The sequence below is a fragment of the Benincasa hispida genome, chromosome 5, assembly GCF_009727055.1.
Source record: "Benincasa hispida cultivar B227 chromosome 5, ASM972705v1, whole genome shotgun sequence".
Lineage (NCBI taxonomy): Eukaryota > Viridiplantae > Streptophyta > Magnoliopsida > Cucurbitales > Cucurbitaceae > Benincasa > Benincasa hispida.
In genome coordinates, this window is record NC_052353.1 from 9,259,020 (window position 1) to 9,275,170 (window position 16,151).

Consider the following 16,151-nt stretch of genomic DNA (forward strand, 5'->3'; position numbering starts at 1 on the left):
TAAGTTTTAAAGTGTATATTTTTATTTTTGAGTTTTGAGTTAGCTTTTATTTGGTCTCTAACTTTTAATACCTAACATTGTTACCTTCGAGTTTTTACAAAGATTCACTTTGATATTTTATATTAACTTTTAATTAATTAATTTAAAATGGTTGTGAGGTGAATTTTTTTAAAGGAAAATTAGTGAAAACTAATTTAATTTTTTTAAATTAACTAATAAACATTAACATGAAAGATTGAAAGTGTATATTTTAAAAAGAAAATCAAGGTAACTTCTTAACACCATAGAGATTAAATTAAAATTGAACTCAAAATTCAATGTAACATATCAAAATTCAGATATCAAAGAGAAATTATTTTAAGTAGCAAAATTACTAAGAAAACTTTTTGTCATTTTGTTATATTTGTAAATAAATGGGTCATTTTGCTATATATAAAAACATCCCTAAAAAATATACTTAAAAAATTATGGATAAAAGTGTACTATTTTTATAAAAAAAATTAAATAGAAATTAAACCTAAAATGACCAAAATAATTTTTTTCCCCTCTAAATTATTTTTCTTGTTTGAATAAAGGATAAGAGGAGCCAACCTCAAATCCATCTCACGAAAATAGTGGCTCTCCCGAAATATCGTCAGTAACAAAGGGCAATTCCGTCATTTCATCTTTCAAAAAAGGAAAAAGAAACACATCAGAAACTCCTTTAGCCAAATTCAACCCTTCTTCTTCTCTTTTCCTCTCTCTCTTAGACATAATTAAGCATTCAATTTCAAACCTCTCATCTCTTCATCTTCCTCTAATTCTTGTCAAGATTTTCTGTATATATACAAAAAAATATTTATTGTATATATACAGAACCAGAGACGAAATATATATATACAGAGAGAGAGAGATAGAGAGAATATGGATGTTTGGTTCTGTAGCAATGGCGGAAGTTTTCCGAATCTGTTTCTTCTTCTGACGTTGATGATCTTCTGTTTCTGTAATTTCATTGCAGATGCTTCTTTCAATGTTACTACAATCCGTTTCAATGAAGGTTATTCGCCTCTATTCGGCGACGGTAACCTTGTTCGTTCTCCCGATGGAAAATCCGTTCGTCTTCTCCTGGATCGCTTCACCGGTATGTTTTCGGAATCGCTCAGTTTATGAGAGAATACATGTTTGAATTTCCGCGGTTTAATTCTTCTTTGAGTGAATTTCTTCTCAGGCTCTGGATTCATCTCGTCGAAGATGTATAATCATGGATTCTTTAGCGCTAGAATCAAATTGCCGTCCGATTACACCGCCGGCATCGTTGTAGCTTTCTATGTAAGTATCGAAATCGAGCGAATGAAGTTATTGTTTAATTCTGCCCTAATTGTTCGTTTGCTGAGGAAAATTAAAAATTTAAGCGCCGCCGTAAATGTTGAAATCAAATTTTCTATAGGAAAATTTCAGTCAAACAGGAGTCGTAACTCGTAACCGTTGAATGAAATTAATTAATCAAACAGAGAAACTTGATTCGATTTCAGATTCAAAAAGAAACGAAACAAGAACACTGTTAAGGAAATTGAATGAGTATACACAATTTTTCTTGCAAATTTCATCCTAATTCGTCATCCTCCATGATTACGGTGGTTGAAATTTTGGTTCATGTTCCGTCATAACAGACCTCAAACGGTGACGTGTTTGAGAAGAATCACGACGAATTGGACTTCGAGTTTTTAGGGAACATTGAAGGGAAGCCATGGAGGTTTCAGACAAATCTGTACGGAAACGGAAGCACGAACCGGGGGCGGGAGGAACGCTACCGGCTTTGGTTCGACCCGACCAAGGAATTCCACCGATATAGTATTCTTTGGACCGCTCATAATGTTATGTAAGTATCTCTATAAAACTTTCTAAATACTAAATTACCTTTTTCGTGTACGTTTTTGGTTTTTCCTTTTTAACTCTATTTTTGTATTTTTAAAACTAATTCTACCCTATACTTTTAAGAAATCTTAAATTAAAAAATATATTCATCTATTATATTTTCTTTATGAAAACTAATATCGTTATTTTTTAATACAAATTAACTTTGAGAGACTAATTAAAAATTTAGTAAAGTATAAGAACAAATATTAGATATTTGAAAGTACATGGATTAAAATTGAATAAACCTCAATATATAGAGACCAAAATGATAAATTTTTATTTTTATCTAAATGGTATTAGTTTTTTCATTAAAATAAGTTAAAAATTGATGCAACAATTCATATGTAAAAAATTGGAGGCATATGTGACATCATCCTACAATAAATCACGTAAATTCATGTGATAAGTGATGTATAAAAATTGATTAGGTAAATGATTTTATTGTTATCTTTTGGGATAAAAAATTGGGAAAAAGATAGTAATTTTTTAGATAGTTGTAAATAATATCAAGTCTTCTCATTTTTATTCATTAGTTGCCACATCAATTTTCATCATTTATTTTAATAGAAAATAATATTTCTAAAACAATTTCAAAATTTAAGAGTTTTTTTCCTTGAACAAATTTCTAATTTTTGGGGTAAAAATGAAAATTTCACAATATAGAAGCATAATTGAAACTTATTCAAAATTTGAAAGGTATTCTAAGTTCTAACCTACAGATTATAATCAATTGAAAATATAGATATATTATATATATGTTAAATTATATATTTAATTATAAATTGATTTTAGTTTATTTTGATATTTGTACTTTTAAAATGTTTATTTTGGTCTTTATACTTTTTAACATTGATTCATTTTAGTTTTTGTCTTTTCAAAATGTTCATTTTGATCCGGTATTTTTAACTTTTATTCATTTGGATCTTGAACTTTTAAAAGATGACCATTTGGATCCTTAGTTTTTGAAGTACAAGGACTAAAATGAATTTTTTGAAAAATATAGAGATTAAAATGAATCAAAGTTAGAACTAAAATGAATATTTTGAAGTATGAAGTTCAAAATAAATCAAAATTAAAAATATAAGAATCAAAGTAGTATTTAAATCAATTTTATTTGATACAGATGGATTAAGTTTTGGCAAAATTTACGAATAATAATGGGAATTGGAAAAGTTAGATTGCGTGTGGGAATTGATGGAAGGCGATGGGTTGGTTTGATTCCACCATGAATTGAGTGGCCATTAATGAATTAAATAGATACGACTTTATTTTATATATATATATATATATATATCATCTTTTTTTTCTGGTCATTTTCAGTTTTTCCTTTCTTAAATCCTTTCCTTCAGGAATTTCACCATTTCAGTTTTTCTTTTAGGAATGGTGAGTGAGAAGAATGACGAATCATATTTTAGTTTTCTACTTTTTAAATATAAAAATAATTGACACTCTAATGATTTATTATTTATGGAAAATTCTTATAAATAGGAAAATCTAAAAAATATTTAGATTTTATAAGCACCTTTGAAACTTTTTTTTGCTATAAAGTTTGTTTTTTTTTTTTTTTTTTTTTGTGTGAAGAAAACGAGTTTAAGGGTAGTTACTTTAGTTTTTGGGTTCTATATTCCTCTCCCTAATGATATCTTACCTAAATTATAAATTAAAAATTCTAACTTTAAACTGTTTTTCTAGAACAAAATTTCAGCAAAAGACAGTAAATTTAAGCAATTATTTATTAAAAAAACAAAAAAGAGATATTATTCTTATGCTTTCCGTGTCATTTCTTTTTAACGGAAATCATAGGTCAAGGAATCGTTTTAGGAATAAAAGAAGTCAAATTCCTTTTAGAATCGTGAATTTACGAATAGTGCTTTTTTTTTTTTATTTAGGTGAAAGGTTTTATACTTTTCAATTTGTTCAATTTTAGTCTTTCTACTTACAATTGTCCAATTCTAGTCTTTCTATTTTTAAAAAATTTTAAATTTAATCCTTCAAAATTAATTTTTATTATAATTGGTTAAATAATAAATTTTCTTTGAATATAATATGTGAATTTATTTCTAAATTTTATAGTAAAATTGCTAATAGATTACATAAAAAAAATCAAGAATAAATTAACATTAAGGACTAAATTTAAGATTTATTGAAAGTGTAGGGATTGAGATTGAACAAACTTTCAAGTATAGAGACCAAAATAGTATTTTAACCAATTAAGTAGTTCCTTCTATTATTATTATTATTATTATTATTATTATTATTATTATTATTATTATTATTATTATTATTATTATTCAATCTTTTGTTCTAGAAATCAAAACTGTGTGCTTTCTATTCCATATGATTTAAATGAAAAGGAAAAGTGAAAATAGTGGGAAGTACTGCATAAGCACACAAAGTCAAAGTTAGGCTTTCCAAACTTCCAAAAACTACTTTTTGTTCTTTATAGTGAAAGGCCTAAAGAAAACTTGTGAACAAAGCTACAATTTGGATCACATGGCAAAGTAAACACTAACCATTCACTACACATACATCCATGTGATTCATTGGCTTTGCTTACTCTTAAAGATTTGGATAAGAATTTTTGTTTAGGGTTGTCCACCTTTTTTATTTGACTCTTGATTTCTATTTCATTAATTTTCTTCCCCATTTTTTTTTAATCATTTTCTCTTCTTTCCCTCTCTTGAAGCATGGGTCCTTTCCTTATGATATTAGGTTATGGTTGTTTTGAATTACTTTTGTATCCATATCACAACCATTTTTTTTTTTTTTTTTTAATTTTTGCTACCGTTATAAGTTTAAAGGAATTACTATATTTACTGATTGAGGAAAACGTAGTTACTGCCTAGGTTATACCTATTTTTTTAAAGTCCAAGTAATTGTTAATAAAAATTTGTCATATGGAAGGTACAGTCTTACCAAATTTGTCAGTAAAATTTTGTTGAAACTTCAAATATACTTGCAAAACTTTATTTTTCCCAACAAAATACTAGCTGAAAACAACCTTTGTAACTTAGAAATCAATAAATTATTCTACGTACAAATAGTACCATTTTTTTTCAAATAACAAATGTGAGGTATGAGAATTTAAACTTCTCCCTCAAGAGGGGCACATACAATTATCATTGAACCACGTGTTGGGACGTGCAAATAGGACCTGATTACCAATTAAGTTTGCACTTGTTTGATTTTATTTGGGTTAAAATACCATTTTAGTTTCTCCATGTACTTTCAATAAATTTTAAATTTAGCCCTCATTGGCAGAAAAAAGGAAAACATTTTGTTATCTATTAGTATTTGTACCATAAATTTTGAAAATATATTTACATACTATATTTTCTTGCATAAAAATTATTATTATTATCTTTCAATTATCTTTGACAGACTAAATTTAAAATTTATTGAAAGTAGAAAGAGTTTATATGTTGTTTTATAACCTTTTATTTCTATGTATTTGAATACTCTTAAAATTTTAATTCTCCTCTTTTTGGGACTTTGTAGATTTTACATTGATGAAGTTCCCATTAGAGAAGTGGTGAGAAATGAAGCAATGGGTGGAGATTACCCTTCAAAGCCAATGTCTTTATATGCCACAATTTGGGATGCTAGCAATTGGGCTACCTCAGGTGGCAAATACAAAGTAAACTATAAATATGCACCCTTTGTTTCTGAATTCAAGGACCTTGTTTTAGAAGGCTGCGCTTCTGATCCCATCCAGGAGGTTCTAGAACCCTCCGACTGTACCGACGTCAATGTCCGCCTCAACGCCCAAGACTTTGCCACCGTAACGCCCGAGCGTCGTGCTGCCATGCGCAACTTTCGCCAGCATTATATGTACTACTCGTATTGTTACGATACACTCCGATACCCTGTCCCACCTCCAGAATGTGTCATTAGTCCGACCGAGCAAAAGCGTTTTAAGGATACCGGAAGGTTGAAGTTCGGCGGAAGCCATCGCCGTCGCTCGAGACGACGCAGCAGGAACCCTACTGTTTCCCTGAATGACCAATCTAGCATGTAATAACGTGTGTGTTCACAGATTCATTATAGAGATTAAAGAAAAAGTATTCTTTACTTTGTTTATTCTGTCAACTTTGTGTATGTATGTTGTGTTCAATAAAACAATAATATAAATCTATTGGTTTAATTTTTAATAATATTCTCACCTTCATACAGTATATAAAATATTTAAGTATGGCTTGGATTGCACCTATTTTTATGTCAATAAACAAACAAAATTTATGTACCTTATTCTCAACTTCAACCAGTCAAACTCTATTTGTAACAAAATTTATTTCTATTACGTGATAATATTTTATTGAATTATATTTGATGCACCAAAATAGATGATTTTTGTTTGGCCTTGCTTGTCCTATCAACAAGGCCATGTGGATATATTGGATAAGGGGATGTAAATGATTAGGACAGTTGTACCATGTTCCTATGATTGATTACCCCAACCCACGTGGACAAGGTTTGATATTGACATTTCCTTCAAATGTGGAAGTGTTTTCTTTAGGCATTCAAAGTGAAAGTATTTGGTGTGACTTTGAATTTGGATAAATGTCCATTTCTTTCAATAATTATGGCCATGTTTAGGAAGGAATATGAAAAACATACATAAATTTTAAAACAAAGAATTTAATGAAAATAGAATAATATTTCCGACTTTCAAATGTGTTTGTGAGTAGATTTCATAAATAATTTAAATAATTATTTTAATTGTCTTTGATATCATATTTATAAATCATAAAATTAGCTTGTACTTATGATAAATTATTATTAATTTATTCATGAACATGTTTTATGTATGATTATTATTTTATAATATTAAATAATTTATTATTCATTACACAATATATATTTTATTTCTTTTTTTTTTTTTTTTTGAAAATATGAGTTGAATTTATAAAATGACATAGTGTATACTTAAATGGTTTAATCTTTATTTAACATAATTCTTAATTTTAAAATTAAAAAAGTCTAGATATAATAAGAATATACAAATATTATTTTCAGGATTTGCAGGCTTAGATCACATAATATGAAAATAATTTTCATTGGAGGTTTAAACGCTCACAGTTTGTTTTGGAAGGGTAGAAATCCTTCGATTATAGAATTGGATTCGTTTGAAGTATTGAATCTGTTTAATGATTTTGATCCAGACCTGATTGAAGTTTTTTTAATATATATATATATATATATTATTATGAGGTTCTTCTCTTGTTGCCTATGCGAATATTTCGAGTTTACAAAGTTATTCATTATTTGGCAATTTTAGCTTTCTCTTCAAGAAATTCTTTGGTCTGGAAAGATTCTTATCGAGCGTTTGCTATCATCTTGATAATATTTGAATTATGTTTTGTTTATTCTTTATATTGGTTGTTTAAAAAAAATATTAAAAAGGATGATTATTTTAAATGAGAAAACTACTGAAAATATTTTTAAATATATCAAAATGTCATTTCTATCGGTGATAATCACAGATAGATGTTTGACATTAGTGTCTCACTGATAGATAGTGACATTTTGTTATATTTATAAATAAGGTAGTTAATTTTCTTCCGTCCGGGAAAAAAAATTATTTTAATATTAATGGAAACATACACACACAACAGGCTAAATAAAAAACACCTAATCATGGCCCATCAAGTAATATGCGATTTTGAAAAAAATAAAGTGTGTTTTCTTTTTTTCTTTTTCCAACCTCAATAAATTTTTTTATTTGACTTTTCGTTTCTGCTATTTATAATTAAATGAATTGGTTAGAATAGTATTTTGGAAATAAATATTCAAAATGAAGTTGGTTAGATTTTGTATATATTTCATGTTCAAAGAGTCGGCTTGAGCAAGTCTATTGCTTTTTATTTTAATTAACAAACAATGGCTATGGAACATTATTTAGGACAAAAAATGTTGCTTTATCAATTATATAGGAATGTACCAAATATGTTTTGTTATTGTTAAGTATATTTATGATTTTTTTTACCTTAGCTTTATTATCGTTATTACATGTGCAATAATCATCATATTATGTTTGCTTGTGAGGCATAAAGATGAATCGAATAATGTAATAGCCTACTGAAATCTAGAAATTTTTAAGGTAAGCTTTTTTTAGTTGAACAATATATAGAAGTGACATTCAAACATATTACCTCCCTCCTAGTCGAAGTGATAGTCTATATTTTGAAATATTTTGTTAGAATGATTGAAGGCCTTTAAGATTGCTCCAAAAAAGTCAATATATTTCCACCGTCAACCTTATATTGCCATTGGAAATGCGTCATTCCATGCCCTAATTGTCGAAATATTACATAAAAGACTAAAACTTTCTCCATGTTAGTTGAAATTTAACGGAAAGTCTAGAGATGAAGATTGTACCATCTTAGATTTTAACTAGTATTAAATAGATGGGTGACTTGTCTACTTAACAAAACCACCACAATACAATTGTCTAATGGTAACCTATTGTAATAATCTTATTGAATAATTTCTCAAGAATTTTGGTAACAAGTTTTGTCACATTGCTATATTCATTCGGATTCTAACACGAAAAACCCTAGTCATTTTGCTGAAACAGAAAGGGTAACAATTTCCTTTTTTCTATTCAGAGGACAAAACAAAAAGGACAATTTTGTATCATACAAACGGGAATGAATTTGAGTAAAATTATTGTTCTATATTGAAAGGTATCAACAGAAAGAGAAGACATGGTACAAATTGAGCATACTAATTCATGAAGTTTATAATGGTAGTGAAAACATATACACTTTAGAAATAGTACGAATAACCAGTGTGTCCTTTTTCTAAATGATATAAAAGATCTGTACATTACCAAGCGAGGCCAAGTATTTGAGGCAGTTTCTATGTCTATTGAAATGCACATGCTTGGGGTAGGGATAGGCCTGTAAATTGGCAAAATTCCCTTGAGACATCGATGAGTGAAAGAATCGATTCCTTTTACGGTTCATGCATGAAACGAATGGCCAGTGGCGTTTGTGAGTTGTGAGACTGTCAAATTATGTCCTGACCCTGCACTTGGTAAAAGATGGGATGATAAATTGTACAAAAATCCATATTGAGGTTAGTCTCTCTAAATTCTCGTGGTAACTTTGGACATCTAGATTTCTTACTATCGGCTAATCTAGTGAGTTATACACAAATTGGCTTTCAAATGATAGTTTCCATAGTTACAAATATAGTATTAGTTCATACGTCGACATAATCATACCATAAACATCAATAATGTTGGCGGCTTTTCTATCGATTACCAGGCAAATATGAGTAGTATATTCAATTGTGTTTTTTGAAATAAGAATTTGAGGTATACCTGATTATCAAATGAATTGAACGTGAAAAATGATTCCAACTGATTAGATCCAAGGTTGTGACAAAGAGATATCCGCAGTTGATGCTCCTAGACCTTGTTTGCTGTCGATAGCAGCTTTGAGAACATTGTACTGCATGGCCACAGAATCAAATAGTGCCTTCGAGTATGCCTCCCTAGCCTGCTAAAGGAAGCAGCCAGTTCGGTGAGAAACAAACCCAAAATAATATTGATCTTTCAACATCACGAAAAACACAATAAATGGAACTTGAAAACATTTGCTTATGGCTCATCATATTCTCGATTGGTAGACATTTGTACAATGTATTACTTGATATAAACTTCTTGACAAATCATTTATATTTCAATTGAAAGTACTTAGTATCAACCTAAGGAAGGAAAAATCAATAATTTGAATACTTGAAGCAATGAGTAAAATATTTAAGAGAAGATCTGACTTGACAATCAGATTTTAAGAATGTTTCAGTCTTTCAAAAATTCCAACATGATCTCATCAACAAGACAGCTTGTGCAAAGTTGATGTACTTCCCTTTCAAATTAAGTGCAATAGGGCTAATTTCTTGGGATCTTCAGTTATTCACATTGAAGTCACTCAACTCTCCATTGCCACGGTTTTGTATAGAGAAAACAAGGTTAAATTATAAAAATAATCCACTTTGCCTGTGTTTCAAAACACCCCTATTCTTCTTTTTCAAAAATATATATATCTGAGAATGTCTTAGCTTATGCACAACTTGACTAATCTCACAGAACAAGCCACATAACCCAACAACATTTGGGTGCTAAGAGACTCGTAGGATATTAAATCCTAAGAAGGTGATCGTCATGGATTGAACTCATTCCCTCTGAGTCCTTTATTAAACCTATGACCTTTTTTTAACACTAAGCCAATCCAAACATGATGGTTTAAAACACTCATATTCTTTCCAAAGTCGTAATATTACTCATGACCTTTCTTAAATATTTTAAAATTACCTTTGGAGTAGAAATCACTTAGAATGTTGAACGAAAATTGGGACCTGGAATAGTGTGACAACCCAAATTATTGTTCTAGGTCACTCCCAATTTTCATCAAACAATCTAATGAATTTTAACTCCAAAGGTAACTTTGAAACATTTATGAAAGGTCAAAGGTAAAGTTGCAAATTTTGAAGGATAAGGGTATTTTTCAAACAAAATGAAAAAATCAAGGGTATTTTTTTATAATTTAGCCGAAAAAATCCAACAATAAGCTTGAAGCTTCGAAAGAAAATTATGTATTTCCAATCTCTCCACTCTCTTTTAGATTTAAGAGTGTACTCACTTTGTTGGAACCGAAATGTGTATATCTAGCACAATATTTTACTATCACGCGCTCTTTAAAAATTTAAAGATCAGACAGACCTCATCAGGATTTTCACGGGTAGCAGTAGTAATTCCATCGAAGCTGATTTCAGGACCCACAGACAAACCCGCCCCACTAAAGGAAATCACTCTTTTTTCTCCAATTTCGATTTCTACCTGGAAGAGGGCAAAAGAGTTAATATATGAGAAGAGAATCATATTAAAAATGAGTAAAGCAAGGGGATACAAATGAATAAAAGGGATAAATATACCTGTGAAGGAGGCGGCATGATGTCGTAACATAATAAAGCAAGGGGATACAAATGACCAGGAACACCCGAGTGGTGAATGAGCCTTCTCATGTTGTCCACTGAAGAAGCATCAAAGGGTGCCTGATCTTCTCATATCAGTACGAACTACTTTGATCTTATAAAAAATTTGAATATAACAATTACAAAGACATAAAATGGACTAAAAGAGATTTGAAAACACAAGTAGGAAATGATGACTAAAGTGTTAATAATGGAGTATAGAATACGCTTTTGTTGATTCTTTTCTTATTTTAAGAAATTTTGTTTAAAAGGAGATGTACAAAAAGGAGAAGTCCAAAGATAATGTGTGAAGGGGAACAATCAACAAAGTTTCTAGAATGAAATGGTCAAAGTCCTCTACTGAAACGATAAACTAGATATGCATATGCCTGCACATTTGTCTTTATTCAAGGTAAAGAGAACTTACTGGGTACCATTCTCCAGTCGATGGATCCGGTCGGTCCCTGCCACCACTGGGTGCAATCCATATTAGTTGCGACCCACCCCTACGTAAAATTTATCGCTGATGAAAATATAAAAATGGAAAATAGAGAACGTTTTGAGGCTTAAAAGACACTATAGATTTAAGATATTTAGAATCCACGACTATGGCAGGTAAAACAGAGCACAGAAAACCAGTTTTTTTTCTGATAGCTGCTACCAATGGTATAGGTACCTTAAAAGTACAGCCATCTCCTTTAAACTTCGTGTGTTTGCTTTCCTTTTCGTTTCTGCAAGCTCAGGAATATCGAGCATGTGCTTTTTCGAATAAACACAGATAAGATTCCTGCATAATCATTTGTAAACTGAGGCAACTTTGTTAAATAATAAGATATACAATCCAATAAATTGCAAGGAAAATTATATTGGAACCTTCCAATGCTGAAGGGCTTGCAAAGAGGGTCCGCAATAACTCTATCCCCTGCCACATAGATCTGCAAGCCAGAAAAGACACTCGTTTATGCCAACACAGCAGCACTTACTAAATCCCCTCAAAATTTTAGCTGAACACTGCAGACGTATATCGAAAAGAAATAGGCCTACCATGTTTTCAGCAATATATGGATTTGTCTTTTCAAGCAACAATGAAATAATAGCTGGATCTGCTTCAGTCTGATGATTTGATATCAAGACAACATTGTGACCCTGAAACAAAAGGTCACAAACAATCAGAGGCCTTCAGTATAGCAACAAAGTGGAAGAAATAAAGTTTTAAATGTCGCAAAAGAGAAATGAGAAAACAAGTCAACAAAATAACAGACAACAGATCTTAATGTATTGCTTCTCCTTAAAAGATTGTAAGACCAACCATGAGGAAGAATTTATGAAGTGCTTAGAAGAGCACTAGGAATAAGCGGCTAGATTTTTGTAATTTGGATACGGCAATGACAGAATCAAATATTTGAACATGATAGTTATACTTGTGAGGGAGTTTTATGACTTATCTTCACTATATCGAGATTATTAAAGAAACTTAAGCAATGATCAGAAAAATTAACCCAAAATCATCACATACTAGAGAAATGCAGGAACTTGTAGATAGATAGATACCTGATGGAGCTTCTCTTCTACATCCTTGAAAAGAGAAAGGTTACCGACAAATGAATTTCTACAGAAAGGTTACTATAAAGCTTCAGGACAGAGTCAAATATACAGGAAAGAAGCTAACAGCCTAACACCATTAAGTTAACAAGTAACATAAATTGATCATAGAAAGGATTGCTTTCACTGACAACACTTGCATTGAGCTCTAAATTGATCATAACTTTTTTGTCAGTATTTGATCACATGAATGAACAGCCCAGATTATGAACAATAAATAATAAAAAGTGACATATATCACAAGAAAAAAGAACTGATGAAAACTAGCAACCTTTGATGCCATCTACACAAAGTCTTTTATCCCTAAACAATGAAGTTTGAGAAATACAATAAAAATTGTCAACCTTGCAAAATTCTCAAGCATGATCTAAGCTTATTTGAAAATCAAAGACCAAGATATTCAGAAATGTCACGAGTTCATCACATCATAATTTTGAATAATTGTGAGCTCCAATGAGTTTATTTCATAAATAAGCATTTCCTAATATAACCAAACAAAAAAAGGCCATGTGATTTCTCGTAAAGGGTGTAAACAGAACCAGTGACCACAACAAATCGACAAGGATTGTAAGACCAAATTTCCAGCTTACTCAAAATCAATAAGTGGACGGATATAGTTCTGACCAAACGTGTAGTAATCAAAAGGCTCTCGAATTGCTTTGTGGTGTGGTGAGAACACAAAAGGATCCTGAAATATTACTGCTATATCTCAGACAAGGTCATTCAGGTGTCTTTCTTAAAATCTGATATAATTGTAGTTGAAATAAAATTATAACTACCTCGACATCCAACAATATGCGATCTAATGCAACAGTCATGTTAGACAAAACAATTTCATCTGCCTTTGGATTTCCACTCTCAGAAACCTGAAAATAAGGGATAAGCATTTAATACTTTAAAATACACCATGATCAGAAAAACAAAAGACGGTAAACTTAGAAGGGAAGACAACATTCTGTAAAAGAGCTATTGTATTGGGATAGCTAAAACCCTTGGTTAGTGAATCCAAGGACAGAGACAGGGCCGCTTCAGTTCTGCATATTGACTCTATAAGTAATTCTAGTTTTACAATGAGGTGCATGATGTTACTATAGTTCAAGAATATGGACAGAACATAGACATAACAGTGCCATCCCTTCACTTTATGATCCAACATCTAAATTACATATTCTGAGTATTTGTACACCACATCAAACGATTACTTCTTTGCATCTTTTTTATGAGAACTTTCTCCACGTTTTAGACAAAATTGAAAGAAAATAATTAAATTGTAAAAATTTAATCCTTAAGATAACGAAGGTTATATCCCAGTACCGAAAATTAAATTAGATGTAGAAGTTGATGGCGTAGAGTACAGTACGTCAAAAATTTTAAAAGGTCAAGCTACAAAGAACCAAAATAAATTTTAGTAGGCTCTCATGTAGTTCCTTGTAGAAGGGGGTTTTCTCAACCCCCTGCCCTTGGGTGTTTCTTCATTTTGGTTACTGCAAGCACCTTATGTCTCTTGTTTTCTTAAAAAAAGGGTAAATAAATAGTATGAGTAGACGTTCAAGATAAATAGAAAGAACTCTTTATTTTTCAAAGCCAGTAGCAATAATAGCCCTCTCAATTTCATTAGTCTAGGTTCCAGACTCCTTGGTACAAGTCAAAAGCAACAATCAAAACGCATAAAGGGAATGAAAAGAAATGAATATGATAGAATGGAAACACTGAACAATCCAAGAAAAGTTATCACAAGTCAGATAATAACATTCATTAACAAAGTAAAATATCTGATGGATATAGTATGAGTGTGGGAACCAACAAAAATTGAGAGAGAATTCTTACAGCATTTTTATAATTCTGATATAATTCTTCCATTCCTGCAGCAACATTAGAAGGTAGCTTTCCAGCTTCTGTTTCCTTCCTGATGCAGGAGAGCAACTCTGCAGATAAGATAAATCAACATTCTACATGTTGCGTTTACAAGGTTGCTTTCTTTTCATACAAAAGTATATTTTACTAAAAAAATACAAAAAGAGGCACAAGAAGTATAAAAAATCAAGATTTTCTGATATGTAAAACAACAAAGAATCCATTACCCAAAAAATAAAAATAAAAAAGGAAAAAAGAATCGAATGATAGGGTTGGATTAAGTATCCTCATAAACAACACCTTAAAAAAGAATAAGAAACATGAGAGTATTCGAATACAACCCCAAATTTAAAGCAGTTCTCCCTTCTATCCAAAATTCTCTCTGATCAGGAAAGATTCATCATACTCAAACAAAAAAAATTCAAGAACTACCACTGAATGGTTCTACTACACAAAGGATTGGTGGGGGTATCATTGCCTCGAACTAAAAAACTTAAACAAAGTATAGTACACCATCAAGGCTCAAATTTCCCAAGACAAGTCACAACATGGAGGGTACATACTGAGAATAAAATAGAAACCCCTTTTCCAAATACCCAGCTCAGAGTACACAAACTATTAGAATCCAGTTAATGGATCTAGTAGAACCTCGGTCATAATCATGAAATACTTACAGCAGAGCATTCAAGAACCGGTATCCAATTACAACCCCATTTCGCAATCCAATCAAAACAACTACCAATAACGAACAATAAATTAGTAAGAAAGAAAAACCTTCTTCGGAGCGAACATCGAGAAATGCGCGGGAGTGAGATGGGTCATTCTTCGTTTCATCAGCGGTGGCGGGACTGTTGGCGAACTCCTTGTCCTGGACAAGCTCCGCCATTGCTCTGGAAGCGGAGAAGCGAAGGGAGCAGGGGGGAGAAAGCTTGGGAGATGCGAACTGAAGAGAAAGGGGAGGAAGCTTGAGAGAAGAGGAAGAAGGAGGGAATGAAACCCTGGAGAAGGAGAGAGAAATGGAGGGAGAGAGGGAAAATGAAGGCAGTGAAGAAGGAACAGAGGGAGAGGAGGAGGAGGAGGAAGAAGAAGAAGAAAGGATAAACATAGTAAGAGGGAAAATGGAAGATATTAAGTGGAGGAGAAGAAGTCGCAGGAAATGATCCATAGGCGTTTTAAAGAGTATTGGGTGGAACTTTAAATTAAACAAAAATAAATAAATAAAACATTTTTTATTTCTTTTTCTTTTTTCTTCTTCTATTACAAAAATAAAATAGCGATGTTAATAATGATAATAATAGCAAATTGCAAAATTGAGCCCTTGAGATTAGATGTCTAATTTTTCTATGGGACGGACCCTTTTCTATTAGGCGGAGGGGAGGGAGTGAAAAAAAAAATTATCCGTGAATTAAATGGGTTTCCCGTCCCCGCCCCGATTAGTTTTTACATATTTATATAGTATAGTTATCTAATCTTATGTTATTATTATTATTATATACATATTACATTTAAATTTCAAATTTAATTATTTATTGAAAAATATAATAAATATGTTTAAATTTAGATTATATGTGTGAATATTTTGATTTATATTTATTTTTTTCTACTAAAAAAGTTAATTAGCTTTTTTAGGCCAAAATTTGAGTAATTTATCTTTAAATTCAAATTGTCATATAAAACTAACCATAATAAACAATTTAGTGATGAAGTTAATTATTTAATTAAAATTGTTCATTTAAATTAATTGGCTTTTTACAAACAAAAAAAAGTAACGGGGAAAAATTATTTCACGGGAATGGGGAATGAAATGGGAGCGGGGACGG

The 16,151-nt window shown here is 30.9% G+C and overlaps 2 protein-coding genes across 3 annotated transcripts; one reads left to right on the forward strand and one right to left on the reverse strand.

The window, feature by feature from the left end:
• The first annotated feature begins 721 nt into the window (after nucleotides 1-721).
• On the forward strand, nucleotides 722-6,050 carry LOC120077466 (probable xyloglucan endotransglucosylase/hydrolase protein 30). Its single transcript, XM_039031344.1, has 4 exons — nucleotides 722-1,120; nucleotides 1,208-1,308; nucleotides 1,650-1,858; nucleotides 5,395-6,050. The coding sequence occupies exons 1-4, from the start codon at nucleotides 904-906 to the stop codon at nucleotides 5,912-5,914; spliced, it is 1,047 nt and encodes a 348-aa protein (XP_038887272.1). The 5' UTR covers nucleotides 722-903; the 3' UTR covers nucleotides 5,915-6,050.
• A 2,482-nt stretch (nucleotides 6,051-8,532) lies between these two features.
• LOC120078262 (glycerol-3-phosphate acyltransferase, chloroplastic) lies at nucleotides 8,533-15,505 on the reverse strand. 2 transcript variants are annotated; one of them, XM_039032486.1, is made up of 13 exons: nucleotides 15,106-15,505; nucleotides 14,305-14,402; nucleotides 13,257-13,343; nucleotides 13,068-13,165; nucleotides 12,427-12,484; nucleotides 11,920-12,021; nucleotides 11,749-11,810; nucleotides 11,552-11,662; nucleotides 11,303-11,381; nucleotides 10,837-10,956; nucleotides 10,625-10,741; nucleotides 9,224-9,401; nucleotides 8,533-8,925 (listed from the first exon to the last, which is right to left on the reverse strand). In XM_039032486.1, exons 1-12 carry the CDS (start codon nucleotides 15,494-15,496, stop codon nucleotides 9,267-9,269), a joined length of 1,458 nt encoding a protein of 485 aa, XP_038888414.1. In that variant the 5' UTR covers nucleotides 15,497-15,505; the 3' UTR covers nucleotides 8,533-8,925; nucleotides 9,224-9,266. The 2 variants fall into 2 exon arrangements, with proteins under 2 accessions (XP_038888414.1, XP_038888413.1); XM_039032485.1 differs by having other exon boundaries at nucleotides 9,224-9,404.
• Between the last annotated feature and the right edge of the window lie 646 nt (nucleotides 15,506-16,151).

Bases quoted from the DNA above. Each gene is read 5' to 3' on its own strand.
- LOC120077466 (XM_039031344.1), top strand. From the start codon at position 904: ATGGATGTTTGGTTCTGTAGCAATGGCGGAAGTTTTCCGAATCTGTTT. The intron at 1,121-1,207 runs GTATGTTTTCGG...ATTTCTTCTCAG, and splicing joins TCTCCTGGATCGCTTCACCG to GCTCTGGATTCATCTCGTCG. The intron at 1,309-1,649 runs GTAAGTATCGAA...CCGTCATAACAG, and splicing joins GCATCGTTGTAGCTTTCTAT to ACCTCAAACGGTGACGTGTT.
- LOC120078262 (XM_039032485.1), bottom strand. From the start codon at position 15,496: ATGGATCATTTCCTGCGACTTCTTCTCCTCCACTTAATATCTTCCATT. The intron at 13,166-13,256 runs GTAGTTATAATT...GTAATATTTCAG, and splicing joins GCATATTGTTGGATGTCGAG to GATCCTTTTGTGTTCTCACC. The intron at 12,485-13,067 runs GTAAGCTGGAAA...ACCTTTCTGTAG, and splicing joins CGTCCACTTATTGATTTTGA to AAATTCATTTGTCGGTAACC.